Below are 16,554 nucleotides of genomic sequence, written 5' to 3' on the forward strand. Positions count from 1 at the left end.
GAGGTGTCAGATTTGACCTTCTTTTTTCCACTGTGTGTGTGTGTGTGTGTGTGTGTGTGTGGCAGAAGCCTGATGGGAGAAGTTCCAGAGGTAGCATTGACCGTGATGATGGAAGCCTTCAGGGACTAGTGAGTTTCTCTTCATTTTCTTTCTTTTTGTTGAAATACACTACCGTTTGAAAGTTTGGGGTCAGTAAGATTTTTTTTTTTTTTAGAATAAATTAATAATTTTTTTCAGCTATGATGCATTAAATTTATCAAAAGTAACAGTAAACAATTACATTGTTGCAAAACAAAAGCTGTTCTTTTTAAACTTTTTATTAAAGAATCTAGAAATTTATAACAGTTTGCACAATAATATTAACTGTTTTCAACACTGATCAAAATAATAAATGTTTGTTGAGCACCAAACCAGCATATTAAAATGATTTCTCAAGGATCATGTGTCACTGAAGACTGGAGTAAAGGCTGCTGAAAATTCAGCTTTGCCATCACATGAATAAATTACATTCTAAAATATATTAAAACAGTTTTTAAATTGTGGTAATATTTCACAATATTACAGTTTTTACTGTATTTTTGATCAAATAAATTAGCCTTGGTAAGAATTAGAGACTTCTTCTTTTAAAAACATTTTTTAAAAATCTGGCTCCCAACTTTTAAATGGTTGTGTAAATCTTAAGAAACATAAGTGTTTTAAGATTAAAGGAATAATTCACCCAAAAATTACAATGGACCTTTTTCACATTTCCGGGTTTCTCAGCAGCGGAAGTCGTCATAGTTGGGTAAACTAGAAAAGCAGTGAATGGGAGCGCACCACAAATATATTTTTTGCATTCCCAGTTGCTCAAATAGCAAAAGAAAAACTCCACGATAGTGTTTTCATGACTTTCAATAAAAGGAAAAAAATTGAGAGAGACTGATAACAGCAGTCAGAAGGGAAAAAGATGTCAAATTTACCGTCCCTCCCATAGACACTGCATTAGAAACACCCTCACATTAGCATTAAATGTTTTTTTGTAATTTGATGCAAATGTGATATAATACAAAGAATAGTGTTATAAATGTAGATACATTTAAAAAAAAAAAATACAAATATGAAAAACTTTCGAGGATTTCCGATGCTGATGACTGTTAAACGCGTCTTCACAGTCTTGTGAAAAGGGTCTATTCTGTAATTATTTACTCATCCTCACATTGTTCCAGACTCATTAGATTTTTTTCATGTCTGAATTAAAAAAAAGAGAGAAAAGGAAGGATTTTTACTCAACTCTTTCTGTACAACAACTATTCATAGTGACTGTCTCTCAAGCAAGTGTGTGTGTGTGTGTGTGTGTGTGTGTGTGTGTGTGTGTGAGAGAGAGTTAATCATCTGATCAGGTCATGTTAAATATAGTGTTCCCCACTCATGGACATCTGCAGTAAATTATATTGTATATGGGCGTCACCTCACACTCGCTGTGGGGGAATTCTGTACATGCACAGGAATTCCACTTAAATAGTTTTTTGGTGAAAGACTAAAAGATTGTAGAACTCTATGTTGTACAACTGTGAGATTGTGTGTGCTCTTGTATAGTTACAATGGAGTTCTAAAAATCAGAGCACACTGAAATTCTGGAAAATCTCATTTCAAAAATCTGAATTTTATTTTACAGTTTTAAAGCTTACAAAAAAGATAATTATGATGTAAATTAAAAGTTCCGTACTGTAAGTCTTTGACCAAAAAAGTAAAATTTGTGATATTGATCATGTGACTCTATGTACAGACGGTCAGATATTATTGCTTTCATTGAAGCACAAGATGCTCTTTGACTCATTCTCAAAACATGATCGTCAGGTTTGACAAACTTGTGGAGTTCATGCAGCTCAAGAATTGCTGTCATTAAAGCAAAAAACGGCACAAACCAAATACTGAGACATTCTGAAAGTTTTAAAGTGATAATATGATCATTTGAAATGCAAAATAGAACCATTTTTATTAGTGATCTCAGACTTTTGGACTCCACTGATAGATCTCAGCATGTCATCTCTTTAGTGAACTAAGTTCATGTGCATTTAGTTTGCCATGGTGTGTTTTTATTAGCTTTAAGGTACTGAAATGTCTATCATAGCTGGATATCTATCTAAAATCAGCAGGATAAATGAGAACCAAGGACAAGGGCCCTTTTGTGAGGAGCCAAGCAGCAGTGGACTCTCAAGAAACCCAATCTGCTCTGCCTTCCCACTTCTAATGTTAACATAGAACAACTACAGATGTTTGCTAGTTTTTTAATGCATTTCATGCTTGTCATGATCTGGAATTGCACAGAACTCCACAGCTGCTCTGTAGAGCTTGTTTGTCTGCTGCAGTGGTTTTGAATGTCTATCCTGTCCCATTGGGCTGTCCTCTTTGATTCACTGTGGTCTTAGCAGATGTGTGTGTGTGTGTGTGTGTGTGTGTGTGTGTGTGTGTGTGAGAGAGAGAGTGGGTGTGGGTGTGGGTTGGCATGCCAGGCATCCAGGCTGCTCCCCGCCCAGACCACAACAACACACATGGCACAGTCTGTCTTGACTCCTGCATATTTTAAACTGTTTTTTTTTTTTTTGCAGACTGGAAATCAACACATCTACCAACCTATAGGGAAAGCAGGTGAGTTATGCCAGGTCTGTTTAATGTAATATGTAATTTCAAGTTATGAAGTACGATTTTTTTAAATGTTTTTGAAAGAAGTCTTTAATGGTCACCAAGGCTGCATTTATTTGATCAAGAATACAGTAGAAACAGTAATATTTTGAAATAGTATTACAATTTAAAATGATTGTTTTCTATTTTAATATATTATAAAATGTAATTTATTCCTCTTATGGCAAAGCTGAATTTTCAGCAGTCTTCAGTGCCACATGATCCTTCAAAAATCATTCTAATATGCTAATTTAGTGATCAAGAAATTTTTCTCTCTATCACTGTTGAAAACAGTGGCTTGAGGGTATTTTTTGCATGCAATGTGTAACTTACATAAAAATGCAGATTGAGTTACAGACTCGTTCCTGTCGTCCTCAGAACACGCAGCTCCTCCTAAAAAGCCTCCTCGGCCCGGAGCTCCCAGCCACCCAGCAGGAGTCTCCGGCCTCAACCCTATAGACAGCTACAATGAAGGCGTGAAGGTACCAGAAATACCGCATGGCATACTAACTCTTTTACAGCTTCAGATGAATATTGTGCATGTGTGACTTTACAATAATCACTGCTGCTGTTTTTAAACCACACAAAGTTTGAAATAGCACCAAACACACACACATAGCGAGGCTGGTAAGATTAGCATCTGTACTTACGGGTCGCCTTCAGGAGCAGCTAGCATGCCAACAGATGCTGTCTGCCAAGCCTCATTAAAATCATCCTCATTCCTGAAACCCCTTTCATACACAAGCACACAATTGCTCTGCAGGGTCTCTCATAAAAAGATCCCTGCACACCAAGAAGCCGACAGTTTCCATTCCAGCGCATTTTCCTGATGCTGTGGATCAGCGTGCAGGGGGTCTCGCAAGCAACAGCAGAAATGCAGTGCAGAATGGAAAATAGAATTAGGAACAATGCACATGTAATTGTGGTCTGCTTTGCAACTTTATAGTTTTTAGGAGTTTTACCTGTAGGCGTGTTTGGTCAGTAGAAAACATTTAAGGTCCCATAATAATGCTCGACGAGTGTGGTTTTCTTTCTAGTGCTGATTTTGGGTTGTATTTTCTGTTTGGTTAGGGAATTTAAAAAAATGTAAAATAAAAATGTAAATTGTGTCACAGTATTGATGGCTAGTCCGGGACGTTCTCATTGTGGAAACCATTTGATTGGACAAAAAATCTGCAGTAGAAGATGATTTTCAGTATGTTTAACCAAAGAGAAAGAAGTTTGCTTCAGATAACATTTAGGAGTACAAAACTAAGGCACAAAACTGTAATTTTGATTTCATCAGGTCTTTACATGTAAATTTAGTTACATAATTTCACAGAACTAAACTCTGGCGACATTTTCATGGGGTTGGATTAAAAAATATATTTGACTTTTTTTCTTTCTTTGCAGCATGTATATGTAAAGTTATATTTATTAATCTCTTTCTTTTTCTCTCTCTCTCTCTCTGCACACTGTTCTCTTGCTCTGTGCCTCTGCCCTTCCTCTGTTGCACTGTTTTTGCACTGGTAGCCCTGGAGGGTAAGACCACCTGTAGACTCAGTGTTATGTTTCTGTCTGTGTTTGTGCCCCTTTTTTTTAACCGGTTACTATGTCATTACTCAACCTTATCATTTAGAATCATAACTTAATTATCTACTAAACTGAATTACATGGGCTGTATAGATCTTGTCACTCTCCTTGTCTTTTGCTTTTTATATCAGCTGTGATTTTAGCTAATGTGCTTGTAGCGCAATCTAGTGGAGGCTTTGGATCATTCTGCTTGGATGGACGCAGTACAGTATATTGTTTAAAATCTACACTGAAATATTTCCTTGATCTCTTTTTATATTTAACATGGGGGAACTACATCGTTTTGTAATCATATCATGTTTTATATTAAAATCAAGGGTGCACAGATGGATTTCTAATCAGCTGGGTATTGTAGGCGGTGATGGGTCTCCAGTAGTTGCTTGTGCTGTCATCTAGTGTCAAACATGAAATTTGTACCATAACACAGACCTCTTCATTTCATTAGCACTTATGTCCTGTAACATGGAATCAGTAACACAACCTTCATCCTATATCCCTTGTTTATATACATAGCAACATTATATGCTCATACTTAGAATTGAATAATCTTCAGTAATGCAGTATTTTAAAGTTTGTTACTTTGTGTTTGTCTTTAGATTCAGCCTCAAGAGATCAACCCGCCCCCAACAGCTAACTTAGATCGCTCCAACGACAAGGTCTATGAAAATGTGACTGGGTTGGTAAAGGCTGTGATTGAGATGTCCAGTAAAATCCAGCCAGCTCCCCCTGAAGAATACGTGCCCATGGTGAAGGTATGACACAAACTGAGAAATATATATCCATTCTGCAGGTTGCTGAACAACATGCCTTTTGTTCACCAGAGAGATGATCTTAAAGGGATAATTCACCCAAACATGAACATTTATGTCATTATTACTTACCCTCAAGTTTTTTAAACCTGTATACTGGTATAATTTCCCTGGAACACCCACAATAAATTTGTTTCTTCATCTGAACATATTTGAAGAAATTTAGCATTACATCACTTGCTCACCAATGGATCCTCTGTAGTGAATGGGTGCCGTCAGAATGAGAGTCCAAAAAGCTGATAAAAACATCACTATAATCCACACGACACCAGTCCATCAATTCATGTCTGGTGAAGCAAAAAGCTTTATGTTTGTAATAAACAAATCCATCATTAAGAACTTTTTAACTTGCTTTAGACTAAAATACATATACCCTCTATACATAAAATTGCTTCCTTTTTATATTTTTGATGACATCTGAGAGCTTTCTGACCCTGCATAGACCGCAACGCAACTGACACGTTCAAGGCCCAGAAAGATAGCAAGGACATCGTTAAAATAGTCCATGTGACATCAGTGGTTCAACCCTAATTTTATGAAGCTATGAGAGTACTTTTTTGCGCAAAGAAATAAAAAATAAACACTTTCTTCAACAATTTATTCTCTTCCGTGTCAGTCTTCACCGTATGTTCAGGAAAGTACAACGACAGACAGGAGCCGGCATCCCTTTAAAAAAAAAAAGAAAGAAAAAGCTAAATAGAAATATGCGTGTATGTATGTAAATTAATTAATTAATTAATTAAATAAAAAAATACTAATAATCAAGCACATAGCAAAATTACTAAAGCGTAAAAATCTAAATAAAAACTCCAAATATAAAAATAAAAGTTTATTCAAAATATTAATAAATGCTATTATATTATATAAATAGTATAACACTTATAGCTAAACATCACAAAAACCAATGTTTGATTTGAGAGCCCCAGTGGAGGTTAAGATTATAAGTGAATAATAACTTAATTTTCAGCCTTTTGTTATCTCAAAGCTGTCATATGACTTTAAAAGACTTCATATGGACCACTTTTATGTTAGTTTTATGGTTTTATTTTGTCCTTTTTGGAGCTCGGCATCCTGTGGTCACCATAAACTGTAATTGCATTAAGCTTGTGGGTAAATAAAGAGTACATAATGACAGTACTGTAAGCTTGCTTTCCATCATATCATTGTTATAATTTCGACATTCCCATCATGAAAATGTTTGTTTCAGGAAGTGGGATTAGCACTGAGAACACTGCTGGCCACTGTGGATGAGACGATACCTTTACTACCGGCTCACACACACAGAGAGGTAAACGCATTCACAGACTAACACTAAATACTCTCATTCCCAACGTCCTTCCTGCCAGCTCGACTAACTGTTACTCTTGTTCTTCCTCTTCAGATCGAAATGGCTCAAAAGCTTCTAAATTCAGACCTGGCTGAGCTGATCAATAAGATGAAGTTGGCCCAGCAGTACGTCATGACCAGCCTGCAGCAGGACTATAAGAAACAGATGCTAACAGCTGCACACGCACTCGCAGTAGATGCCAAGAACCTGCTGGATGTGATTGACCAGGCCAGGCTGAAGATGTTGGGCCAGGCACGACCGCAGTAGCCCCTGCTAGAGGACACGACGACGCACGTGACGCCCTGGAAAAACACACGAGCACAGACTTGTACACTAATGGAGTCTCATGGGCCCCTTCACTACTCACTGACCCTCACATTTATGCTGCACGGTAGACCATGGGCGCCATGAGGAGGGCTCTGGATTTATTTAACGGATGAGCTGGACCGGACCAGACTCATCACGACTGGATCTCTTGGAGAACATAGTGAGCCAATGACTGGACGCTGAGAGGGAGATTCTGACCTCCGCTATGAGCTTTAAACGTCTCTGGAGGAAAAGAGACACTCTTACACTGTATCTAATATGTCTGTGTTTCATTGACAAGCCCAAGCTCCACACAAACCTAGATCCCCCTCGGCTTGGGTTCTGGCTCTAGAATCATAGAAGTTGAGACCCTTTTGCACAGTAGAACTTGAGTTGAGACTGGATTCAAAAACTCTGGGTTTGCTTTGCGGACTCCCACGCTTCTCCCTAGGACTAAGAGGGACAGCGTTGTATATTTGGGCCTTGTGCCACCTAGAGGTAAAATAAAGCTATGACTGAATAAAAAAATGAGTGTTGGAGTCCTCATGTTTCCTGGTTTGAAAAGAAAATGTAAAGAAGATATTATGATTATACATAGGAATGATCAACAGATTAGTTATATTATTATATATTATGAAATATATATATATATATACATTTACTATTAATATAATAAATAAAAAGAAAACCGATAGAATAGAAAAAGAATAGAGCAAGCTAGTGTTAGAGGCCTTTTTTGCTTTTGCTAATTGTATAATAAATAAAAAGAAAAGAAATAGATAGAATGCAACAAGAATAGAGAAGCTAGTGTTAGTTTTTTTTTTAAGAAAACAAGCAGTTAGTAAATGAATAGAGTGCAAGTCTAAAAGGCAGCTATTGGTAGCCAGTGCAAACTGATAAACAGAGGTGTGACATGCATTCTTTTTGGCTCATTAAAAATTAATCTTGCTGCCACGTTTAGGATTAATTGTAAAGGTTTGATAGAAGTGGCTGGAAGACCTGCCAAGAGAGCATTGCAATAGTCCGGCCTGGACAGAACAAGAGCTTGAACAAGGAGTTGTGAAGCATGTTCCGAAAGAATATATATATATATATATATATATATATATATCCAACAGTCTATAGATCTCTACAGTTGACTTCATGTTTCAATAGAAAATATGTCAACACGTCTTAGAAAACAATTTCACTGTTCTGTCTGTCCATCTATCTATTTATCTATCTATCATATATACATATATATATACAGGTGCATCTCAATAAATTAGAATGTCATGGAAAAGTTTATTTCAGTAATTCAACTCAAATTGTGAAACTCGTGTATTAAATAAATTCAGTGCACACAGACTGAAGTAGTTTAAGTCTTTGGTTCTTTTTATTGTGATGATTTTGGCTCACATTTAACAAAAACCCACCAATTCACTATCTCGACAAATTAGAATATGGTGACATGCCAATCAGCTAATCAACTCAAAACACCTGCAAAGGTTTCCTGAGCCTTCAAAATGGTCTCTCAGTTTGGTTCACTAGGCTACACAATCATGGGGAAGACTGCTGATCTGTCCAGAAGACAATCATTGACACCCAAGGAGGGTAAGCCACAAACATTCATTGCCAAAGAAGCTGGCTGTTCAAGCTACAGTATCAAATTTATATAATGATCTGAATAATGAGAGAGACCATGGGACTAGTGTTTGTAATGCAGATAATCTTCAGGCCATTTTGGTGTGGATTTTGTGAAATCAATCCGCTCAATCATGCATATATAAGCATTTTGAAGAACATATTTACAAAAAATCTTAATTTAACTTACAACAACAAAAAACTGACAATCTAATATTAGTCATAAAACTAATCTCTCTTTTTCTGTTTTTTTTTTTTTACTAACTGAAACTCTTATTTTGAAGACTCGTGTTGCGCGCTTGCGTCGAGTCTCTTATTTTAAAAGCTGTTCGTCTGTCCTCCATCAGTGAGTGTGTCTGACTGCCGCTGGCTTCACTCGCCGCTGTGCGCCTGATTATTTTTACGCCGTCGAGTCTGGCGGTGAAATCCAGGTCAGCTCCGCCGGATCGCCAGCCAGCGCGGCTCAGGCTTCTGCTCTCCGCGGACTCACAGTGGCATTTCCTCATTCCACTTTGCAGAGGTAAGGATCTGATATTCTCCTCGTATATGTCTGTTTTTTGTGCAAATGGCATCAGATGGGTGCGTAATGATACCAGCTGTGCCAGTGGCCCCGCGGATAGATAGAGAGAGGAGCGCAGCGGGTTTAGTCTGGGGCAAAAAAAAGTTCTTAGGACCCTCCGACTTCATATCAGACCGACAACTGCTAGCCGATGGTCGAGCCGTTGCACAAGTTAAGATTATAGACTGACATATTCATATTCTTAGATAAATCAGATCATTTGTCGGAGGCAAAATGAGAAAGAACTGGTCGTGCGTTAACGGAGCCTGCAGCCGGTTGCTTTAACTGGACCCTGAATGTAACCCAGTTCTTCATCCAGACGTGATCGGGCTCATTTTGGGCCAGACAGCGCGAGCATTCTTCTTTTTTTTCTGCCATCATCAGCTAATTATCAAATTTTGTTGTTATATGTTAAACATTATTATAAAAAATCTATATTTTTAAAGAAATTGTTAATGCTCAAATATTTTTTTTATAAATATTTCTTTATTTATTGATTTTGATGGATTTGCACTTTATACTTTTAATCCAATTTATTTATTTATTATTATATGTTTTTTTTCCTCCTGTAGGTTAATAACCGAGTGGTCTTGTATTATTACGAAGGGGTTTATGTGGCAGTGATAACTAACTGTACTACTGGCTACTTACTAAATTAATACTTGGACATAAAAGAAGATAAAATTGTTAATATTTTACTTGTAGGTTAGCTTAAAGTTTCTTCTAAGAAGAATAATGCATTGCACATCTGATAACAAGAACAACTTAGGACTTTTTAAATTTATTTATAAATTAATGTCATTTTTATCCATAGTTTAGTCATAGTAGCTGTGTTGAGTCAGAAAATGAAAGTAGCATCGGTATGTTGCCATGAACTCCAGGGAAATAACAAGTTTAGCTTTCAAATATACAAAAACGACTCATCAGAATCAAGTTTTCCGGTACTAAAATGAAAAATATTCTATTAATTTATTCCCTAACTCACCATAGTTTTTCTGTCAGATTTAGTAATGTATTAATTTAATGTGCAGTAGTTATATTTGGGTTTCTTGTCTTGAGTTACTTGGACTTGAGCGTGATGGATAGTCATTTTCTTGCAGACACCCATTTTAAATCACATTTGTTCATTTGAGGCTTTGATATTTACTTACAGATGTCACTTTAGAGCTCCAAAAAGATCGAAAACGATCGTAATCTGTGTAACGAGAAGATTGTGAAATGGCTTCTTAGTAATGTCAACGACGTCCAAAGCGATTAACATCCTATTATCCGGGCCCTATTAATTGCTTGTTAATATTTTATGCATGTGAGACTGAGAAGGGGACCCACTGTGAGTGTGTGTTTTTCCCCCCCCGTCTGCCTGTGTGTGTAGCTGTCAGCTGACCCTGTCCAGACTTGGACTGAGTGTGCTGCCAGTGGCTGTCGTGACTAGTGTTCGGCCCAGTTTTAGACTCCACTCTCTGTATCCTTTCCTGTGCGCTGCAGGTTCTGGCCCAGTTGAGAGAGACAGACATGATTGTGTCATATGCTGCCAGATAGAGTCCAACAGAGCGTTTATTGTTGCTTGAAGGCATCTGACGCTTATTTCACTTCTGACTTCTCATCTGTGGCATTCAGTCATCGACTCTATGTCCCCCTTGTCTCCAAGGGTTGTTGCCTCATGTTCATTCTGTATTTATGAATGTGAGCCGTTCCTCTGCGTTACCCCTGGATGAAGTTTATCGACACAGAAGGACACTTTCCACTCCTGAAAAATGAGCTAGTGTCCCAGCTGTGATGTCATCCGCTCCAGGCAGACAGCGAGGTGTGTCAGAGTGTCGGCTGATGGATCTGCGGTGGCATCGGGCCAAGTGTAACAGTGAGTTGTGGAGGCGCGTGGAGCTCAGGGACTGAAGAATGATAAATTGGTCCAAAGCGTGAGAGAAGCTTAACAGGACTTATCGTGCATCAGCACCTGCCTACCTGCACAAAACACACTCTGTTGACCACGGACCGCCCAAATTACCCAGTGATCATCACAAATGGGCAAAATGTTAAGCTCTTGTTCCTTTTATTTTTTTATGTATATTTTTATTTTTAAATTATTTTTCTTTTTTTGCTGTTTTGAATGGCTTAACAATATAAACAACTGACAATTTATTATTCATTGACATGTTTTTTATTAGGGAATAAAAATACAAAATATATCCGTACCATAATGGCCGATATTACACATTTTTAAAAAAAAATTTTTATATTTGTGCATTTTACAGTTTTCCCCCTTTTTCTAAATAAATCTTGTATTATTTATTTATGTTGGATATTTAATTGTGCATGCTTAATTTACAGTTTCCCCATTTTCTAAATTAATTAAAAAAAAATTTTTTCAATGTAAATTTATTATTCAAGGATTTTTTTTATTTGTTTGCACTAAGTAGTTGATCAATATAATTTTTTTTTACTACATTACATTTATTATTCATTGACAAGGAGTTTTATTAAGGATGCACAGTGTATCCGTATCATTTTGGACAAAATTATTACAGATGTTTATATTTATTTGTATTAGGATCTCATTTTCCTAATTTTTGTTTAAATACTTTTATTGTTATTTGTTTAAATTAATCTTAATTATTTTTTAAATCATTTTTTCATACTTTAGAATGTTGTGACTTGAATTTGTAGTGTTTTATTTTTCAATTATTTTGACAAAAATAGTAGCAAATATTAATAACAAATGAAAATAATTTTCAACTTTGTAGTATTGACCTGTAATTGTAATATGTATTTTGTTGCATAGTGGTTTGAGAATATTGTAGTGGTAAATCACAGTAAATTGAGCACTATTCTGTTGGTGTGTGAGTGATTTGAGGCTGAGAGCTGGGACAGCAGCCCACTCCAGATCGGAACACTCACTGCTTGTGGGAAGAAAGCTTCCTGTCTCGCTGAGAGCAGTCTGTCTGACGCAGAGTCATCGTACGCCAAGCTTCCTGTCTTGCTGCGAACCACATCATCTGGCCTCTGGCACTGAAATGTCAGGTGGCATAAGGGCTTTGGGTAGGAGCCGCACACGCTGAACCGGGATCAGCTGTCGTTCTGCAAACCCTGCTGTCTGTCATTATCTGACACGCTGCAGAACTGGACCCAGATCAGTGTAAGAAAGGACGCTCCGGAGGATCTTAAAATTACTTGAACCCCCTAAGAACATACTTAGACTGGAGAGAAAACGACGCGGCCAAAAAGAGCGGCTCTCAGGCAGCGATCACAGCCAGACACTTATGGATCGGTCCATGGGAAAGGTCACTCCACCTATGTGTTCACTGCTTAGTCTCCGTTGTTTTAAATAAACCCTTGTTATCTTGCATAAATCAGTGCAGTGCACATCTGCTTTTTAGTTGCAAATACTCTGTGTTTGTCAAGCTGATGTTTCAGCACTTTTTGGGTTCAGATGGATGCCTCTCAAAGTCCTGAGACTGATCCCTACACTCAGAACAGAGGCATATTGCAGAGATGGTCTGATAGGGTTGGGGTCCCTGGTTGGCATCCTGTGGTGGGAGACAGATGGAGGCATGCCGGGGCATGAGGGAACTGCGGTCCTGGCGGAGCAGAGATAAAGACACTAACTACCGCTCAGCTTGTGCAGTCATTGCAGAGCTAAACTTGCCTTTTTACAGGCTTTTATCGTTGCAGGCAATCTTCGCAGTTCGCCTCCTAGTGGCATTCGCAATAACCTTATTGACCATTGTGCTTATAGAGTGCTGCAGTGATGGCATATTTTTGTAGGCTAACCCGGAAGTTAGCATCACCCTGGTTCCCTTGGTTTTTGGATTGTCGCAGAAAATACGTTCTGTGACCAGCAAAAGTTTTTGTTTCTTTCACATTCCGTTCATCATGATAATCTTCACAAATAAACACTTTTATGAATTTTGAATCCTAGGTAATACAGTCACCAGAAGTAAAGGCCTTTTCACTCTGAATGGGAAAATTTGTCGCGAGTGTTTGGTGCGATGACAGTTTTGAATCGAAACAATAGATCCCTATGAAGCTATTCACACCAGGCTCAATCGTTCGTGGCGTGAAAAAGTGAGGATTTTTTTGTTCATCTGGTGTGTCAATCCACTTTAGATATCAATTGGAAGTTATTACGTGGTTTTTAAGCAAAAAACATTTATAATCGCATACATTTTCAAATGTAGCTTGATGATATTTGTACCTCTATTTATATTTTAAGATGTATTCTTGTAAGCATTATAGATAGTTTGTGTTTCTGATGTAGAGCTATAGTTTGTGTTTCTGGTGTGCAGCCATACTTTATCTTAATTTAATGCCGTATATTGTGCAGTGAATGATGTTAAATCCATATACAAGATACATATGTGAGGAAATATGCATTGTTGCTCGGTGCCACCTAGCTTGCAGGCGTGAATTAGCAGAAGGCGATCAATCGTTTTGCTCTCTGTGTGAAAGCACCATTCGTCAGCAATTCGTCTCGCTTTTTCGCATTGCGGCCAGTGTGAAACAGATTTAAAGGCACAGTATGTATGATTTTTTAAAATTAAAATATCCAAAAACCACTAGAACGGTGTTATATATTTTGCTGACTTGTGTACTTACAATATCCCAAATGTTTCGAAGAATGTTTAAATCCAGAGAAATAAGCTATTTTAACTACTGACATGGACCGTGTCCATAGTGTCATTGTGTCGCCTGCCAATGGCGTCATAACTCCTCGATATGCGGTTTTGTTTTGTAGAAAACATGGAAACACCAAAGACGCTTTAATATGTTGTGCTTTTTAATAGACCGGTGGCGACCGCACTGAGTAGCATAATAACAGAACTTTCAAATGTATCTAGTATGATAAAACAGCGCTGCTTTTTTTCCCACATACGCACGCGGAAGCGGTCGACTGTGGCATAATAAAAGCTCCGCTGCTTTCGAGCCGTGTGTTGCGCTCGTTCAGCGGCCTCGTTCACTTCGACGGCTTTCAGCCTCACCCTGCTTCATTCTGCTACGTTAAGAAATCATTAGCTCATCCATGAACATGATTTCTGCCCGAGTCCCGTCAGATTGCATCGGCTGTGGGGATGAAGACGACAACTCCCATGATTCCACACTCAGATATACAAAATATAAACACACAAAAGTGGACTAGTAGATGAGTATATCAGTGAGCCAGTGTGATGACATTTAAAGTCCCCCACAACCTCTGTAGTCCCATTTAGCTATTTGTTAGCAACTGCCTTTTTCCAGGCAAGTACAAGCTTATAAAAATTATTCTGCCAATACTTTAGAAAGAACATATTAGGGATGCCCCGATACCACTTTTTCCAGTACTCGCCCGATACCGATACTTTTATTTGTGGTACTTTCCGATACCGAGTACCGATACTGATATTTTTATTGCATTTGTAAAACATTTTTAAGCATTCGGTACAGAAACCAAAAGAGTATGTATAATGTTAGTTGGTTAACTTAATTTATCAAATAGATAGTCAAACCAAAATTTATTCAGACACCTTCAACATTTCTCACATTATCACAATTTATTTGCTATGGTTTAGAAAATGGTACAATATGACAAGAACTGTGTCAGAACAAATTCAGCTTGATAATGTTAGATAACTTTGATAGAAAGGTATGTAATGGATTACAATCAACCAAAAATTATTCAGACAGCTGTTAGTATGACTGTATTTACACAACTATCAATACTTAGTGGGGCAACCCTTAGCCTTAATGACAGCCTGTAGTCTCCTGGGCATGCTGTCATCCAGGTTCATGCAAACCTCAACTTCAAATTTTTTCCCAGACTTGGTCGGAGTAATTTTTGGTCCCAAATTTGTATCAGTTTTACTGGTAGTCCACTGTATGAATAATTTCTGGGTTTAATTTGTCACAGTTTACTTTATTTTGCAATTCTCACATAAATGAACTATAGTGTCCTGCACCCACTAGTAAAAAAAAATATCAAAAATTATATCTTGTCTCTGAATAATTTTTGGTTTGACTGTATCTGCTGTGGGGATGAAGACGACAACTCCCATGATTCCACACTCAGATATACAAAATATAAACACACAAAAGTGGACTAGTAGATGAGTATATCAGTGAGCCAGTGTGATGACATTTAAAGTCCCCCACAACCTCTGTAGTCCCATTTAGCTATTTGTTAGCAACTGCCTTTTTCCAGGCAAGTACAAGCTTATAAAAATTATTCTGCCAATACTTTAGAAAGAACATATTAGGGATGCCCCGATACCACTTTTTCCAGTACTCGCCCGATACCGATACTTTTATTTGTGGTACTTTCCGATACCGAGTACCGATACTGATATTTTTATTGCATTTGTAAAACATTTTTAAGCATTCGGTACAGAAACCAAAAGAGTATGTATAATGTTAGTTGGTTAACTTAATTTATCAAATAGATAGTCAAACCAAAATTTATTCAGACACCTTCAACATTTCTCACATTATCACAATTTATTTGCTATGGTTTAGAAAATGGTACAATATGACAAGAACTGTGTCAGAACAAATTCAGCTTGATAATGTTAGATAACTTTGATAGAAAGGTATGTAATGGATTACAATCAACCAAAAATTATTCAGACAGCTGTTAGTATGACTGTATTTACACACCTATCAATACTTAGTGGGGCAACCCTTAGCCTTAATGACAGCCTGTAGTCTCCTGGGCATGCTGTCATCCAGGTTCATGCAAACCTCAACTTCAAATTTTTTCCCAGACTTGGTCGGAGTAATTTTTGGTCCCAAATTTGTATCAGTTTTACTGGTAGTCCACTGTATGAATAATTTCTGGGTTTAATTTGTCACAGTTTACTTTATTTTGCAATTCTCACATAAATGAACTATAGTGTCCTGCACCCACTAGTAAAAAAAAATATCAAAAATTATATCTTGTCTCTGAATAATTTTTGGTTTGACTGTATCTCCTTCGGTTATTTTCACACTTAATTATGCCCATTAAAATGTTTGTTTTTTTTTTTACAAGTTTTTGTTACTTTCACTGTAAATTTTTTTGCTCTATGGTACATTATCTTTAATTTAATAGCATTAGAGCTGCTCCATTGCAGCGGCTTATTACTGTAATCACGCGCTTTGCTGTAATAATGCAAGGAACCAGGGGTGGACTTACCCATTAGGCAAATGTAGGCGACCGCCTTGGGCCCCCAAAAGCCAAGGGCCCCCTAAAATGCTTTTCATATAGGATATGCGCATTAAGCGCGGATACGTGAACGTTTGCTGTTTACGGTGTTTATTACCATGACAACCGTCCGAGTCAGTGGCGCCTGCAGGTGTACGGCTGTACGCACTGCGAGTACCATGAGCGCTCAGACTGATCTGAGATTTGCCCCGCAAACATTTCAGCAGTTATTATAGGCCTGTGTGTCCCATATTTCTGTAGATTGAACCCATGCCGTTAATTATGAATTTATCAGTCTTTTGCATGCCAAAAGTCAATTTCTGCATAGAAATATTATGCCAAATAGAAGCAGAAAATCATGCTATACGCACTTTCATGAGATCGGGTTAGCCTACAGCAATTAATTTGTTGGCTATTTTACAAATGGGAATACAACGAATTCATGACAATTTTTACATTCAAGCTACCCGTAAAATGTATAGTGAAAAGTACTTTAAAAGCGTCTGGAATGCAATAAAGTAATTTTAAAGCTGTTTTTTAAAGCATT

General features: G+C 37.5%; 2 protein-coding genes across 2 annotated transcripts in view; both read left to right on the forward strand.

Moving 5' to 3' along the window:
- The window catches only part of LOC107587873 (focal adhesion kinase 1-like), a 65,848-nt gene extending 58,660 nt beyond the window's left edge, over positions 1-7,188 (forward strand). Inside the window, exons 26-32 of the mRNA XM_016275832.1 lie at positions 66-128; positions 2,589-2,628; positions 3,040-3,143; positions 4,174-4,182; positions 4,830-4,985; positions 6,250-6,330; positions 6,424-7,188. Of these exons, the coding sequence (XP_016131318.1) occupies positions 66-128; positions 2,589-2,628; positions 3,040-3,143; positions 4,174-4,182; positions 4,830-4,985; positions 6,250-6,330; positions 6,424-6,636 (666 nt within the window). The 3' untranslated portion in view covers positions 6,637-7,188. The remainder of the gene's footprint in view (positions 1-65; positions 129-2,588; positions 2,629-3,039; positions 3,144-4,173; positions 4,183-4,829; positions 4,986-6,249; positions 6,331-6,423) is intronic.
- Positions 7,189-8,628: 1,440 nt separating this feature from the next.
- The window catches only part of LOC107587810 (low-density lipoprotein receptor class A domain-containing protein 4-like), a 69,330-nt gene continuing 61,404 nt past the window's right edge, over positions 8,629-16,554 (forward strand). The window contains exon 1 of the mRNA XM_016275744.1: positions 8,629-8,818. The gene's annotated coding sequence lies outside the window, so the exon portion shown is untranslated. The remainder of the gene's footprint in view (positions 8,819-16,554) is intronic.

Source organism: Sinocyclocheilus grahami, unplaced genomic scaffold (genome assembly GCF_001515645.1).
Source record: "Sinocyclocheilus grahami isolate Dianchi unplaced genomic scaffold, SAMN03320097.WGS_v1.1 scaffold96.1, whole genome shotgun sequence".
Lineage (NCBI taxonomy): Eukaryota > Metazoa > Chordata > Actinopteri > Cypriniformes > Cyprinidae > Sinocyclocheilus > Sinocyclocheilus grahami.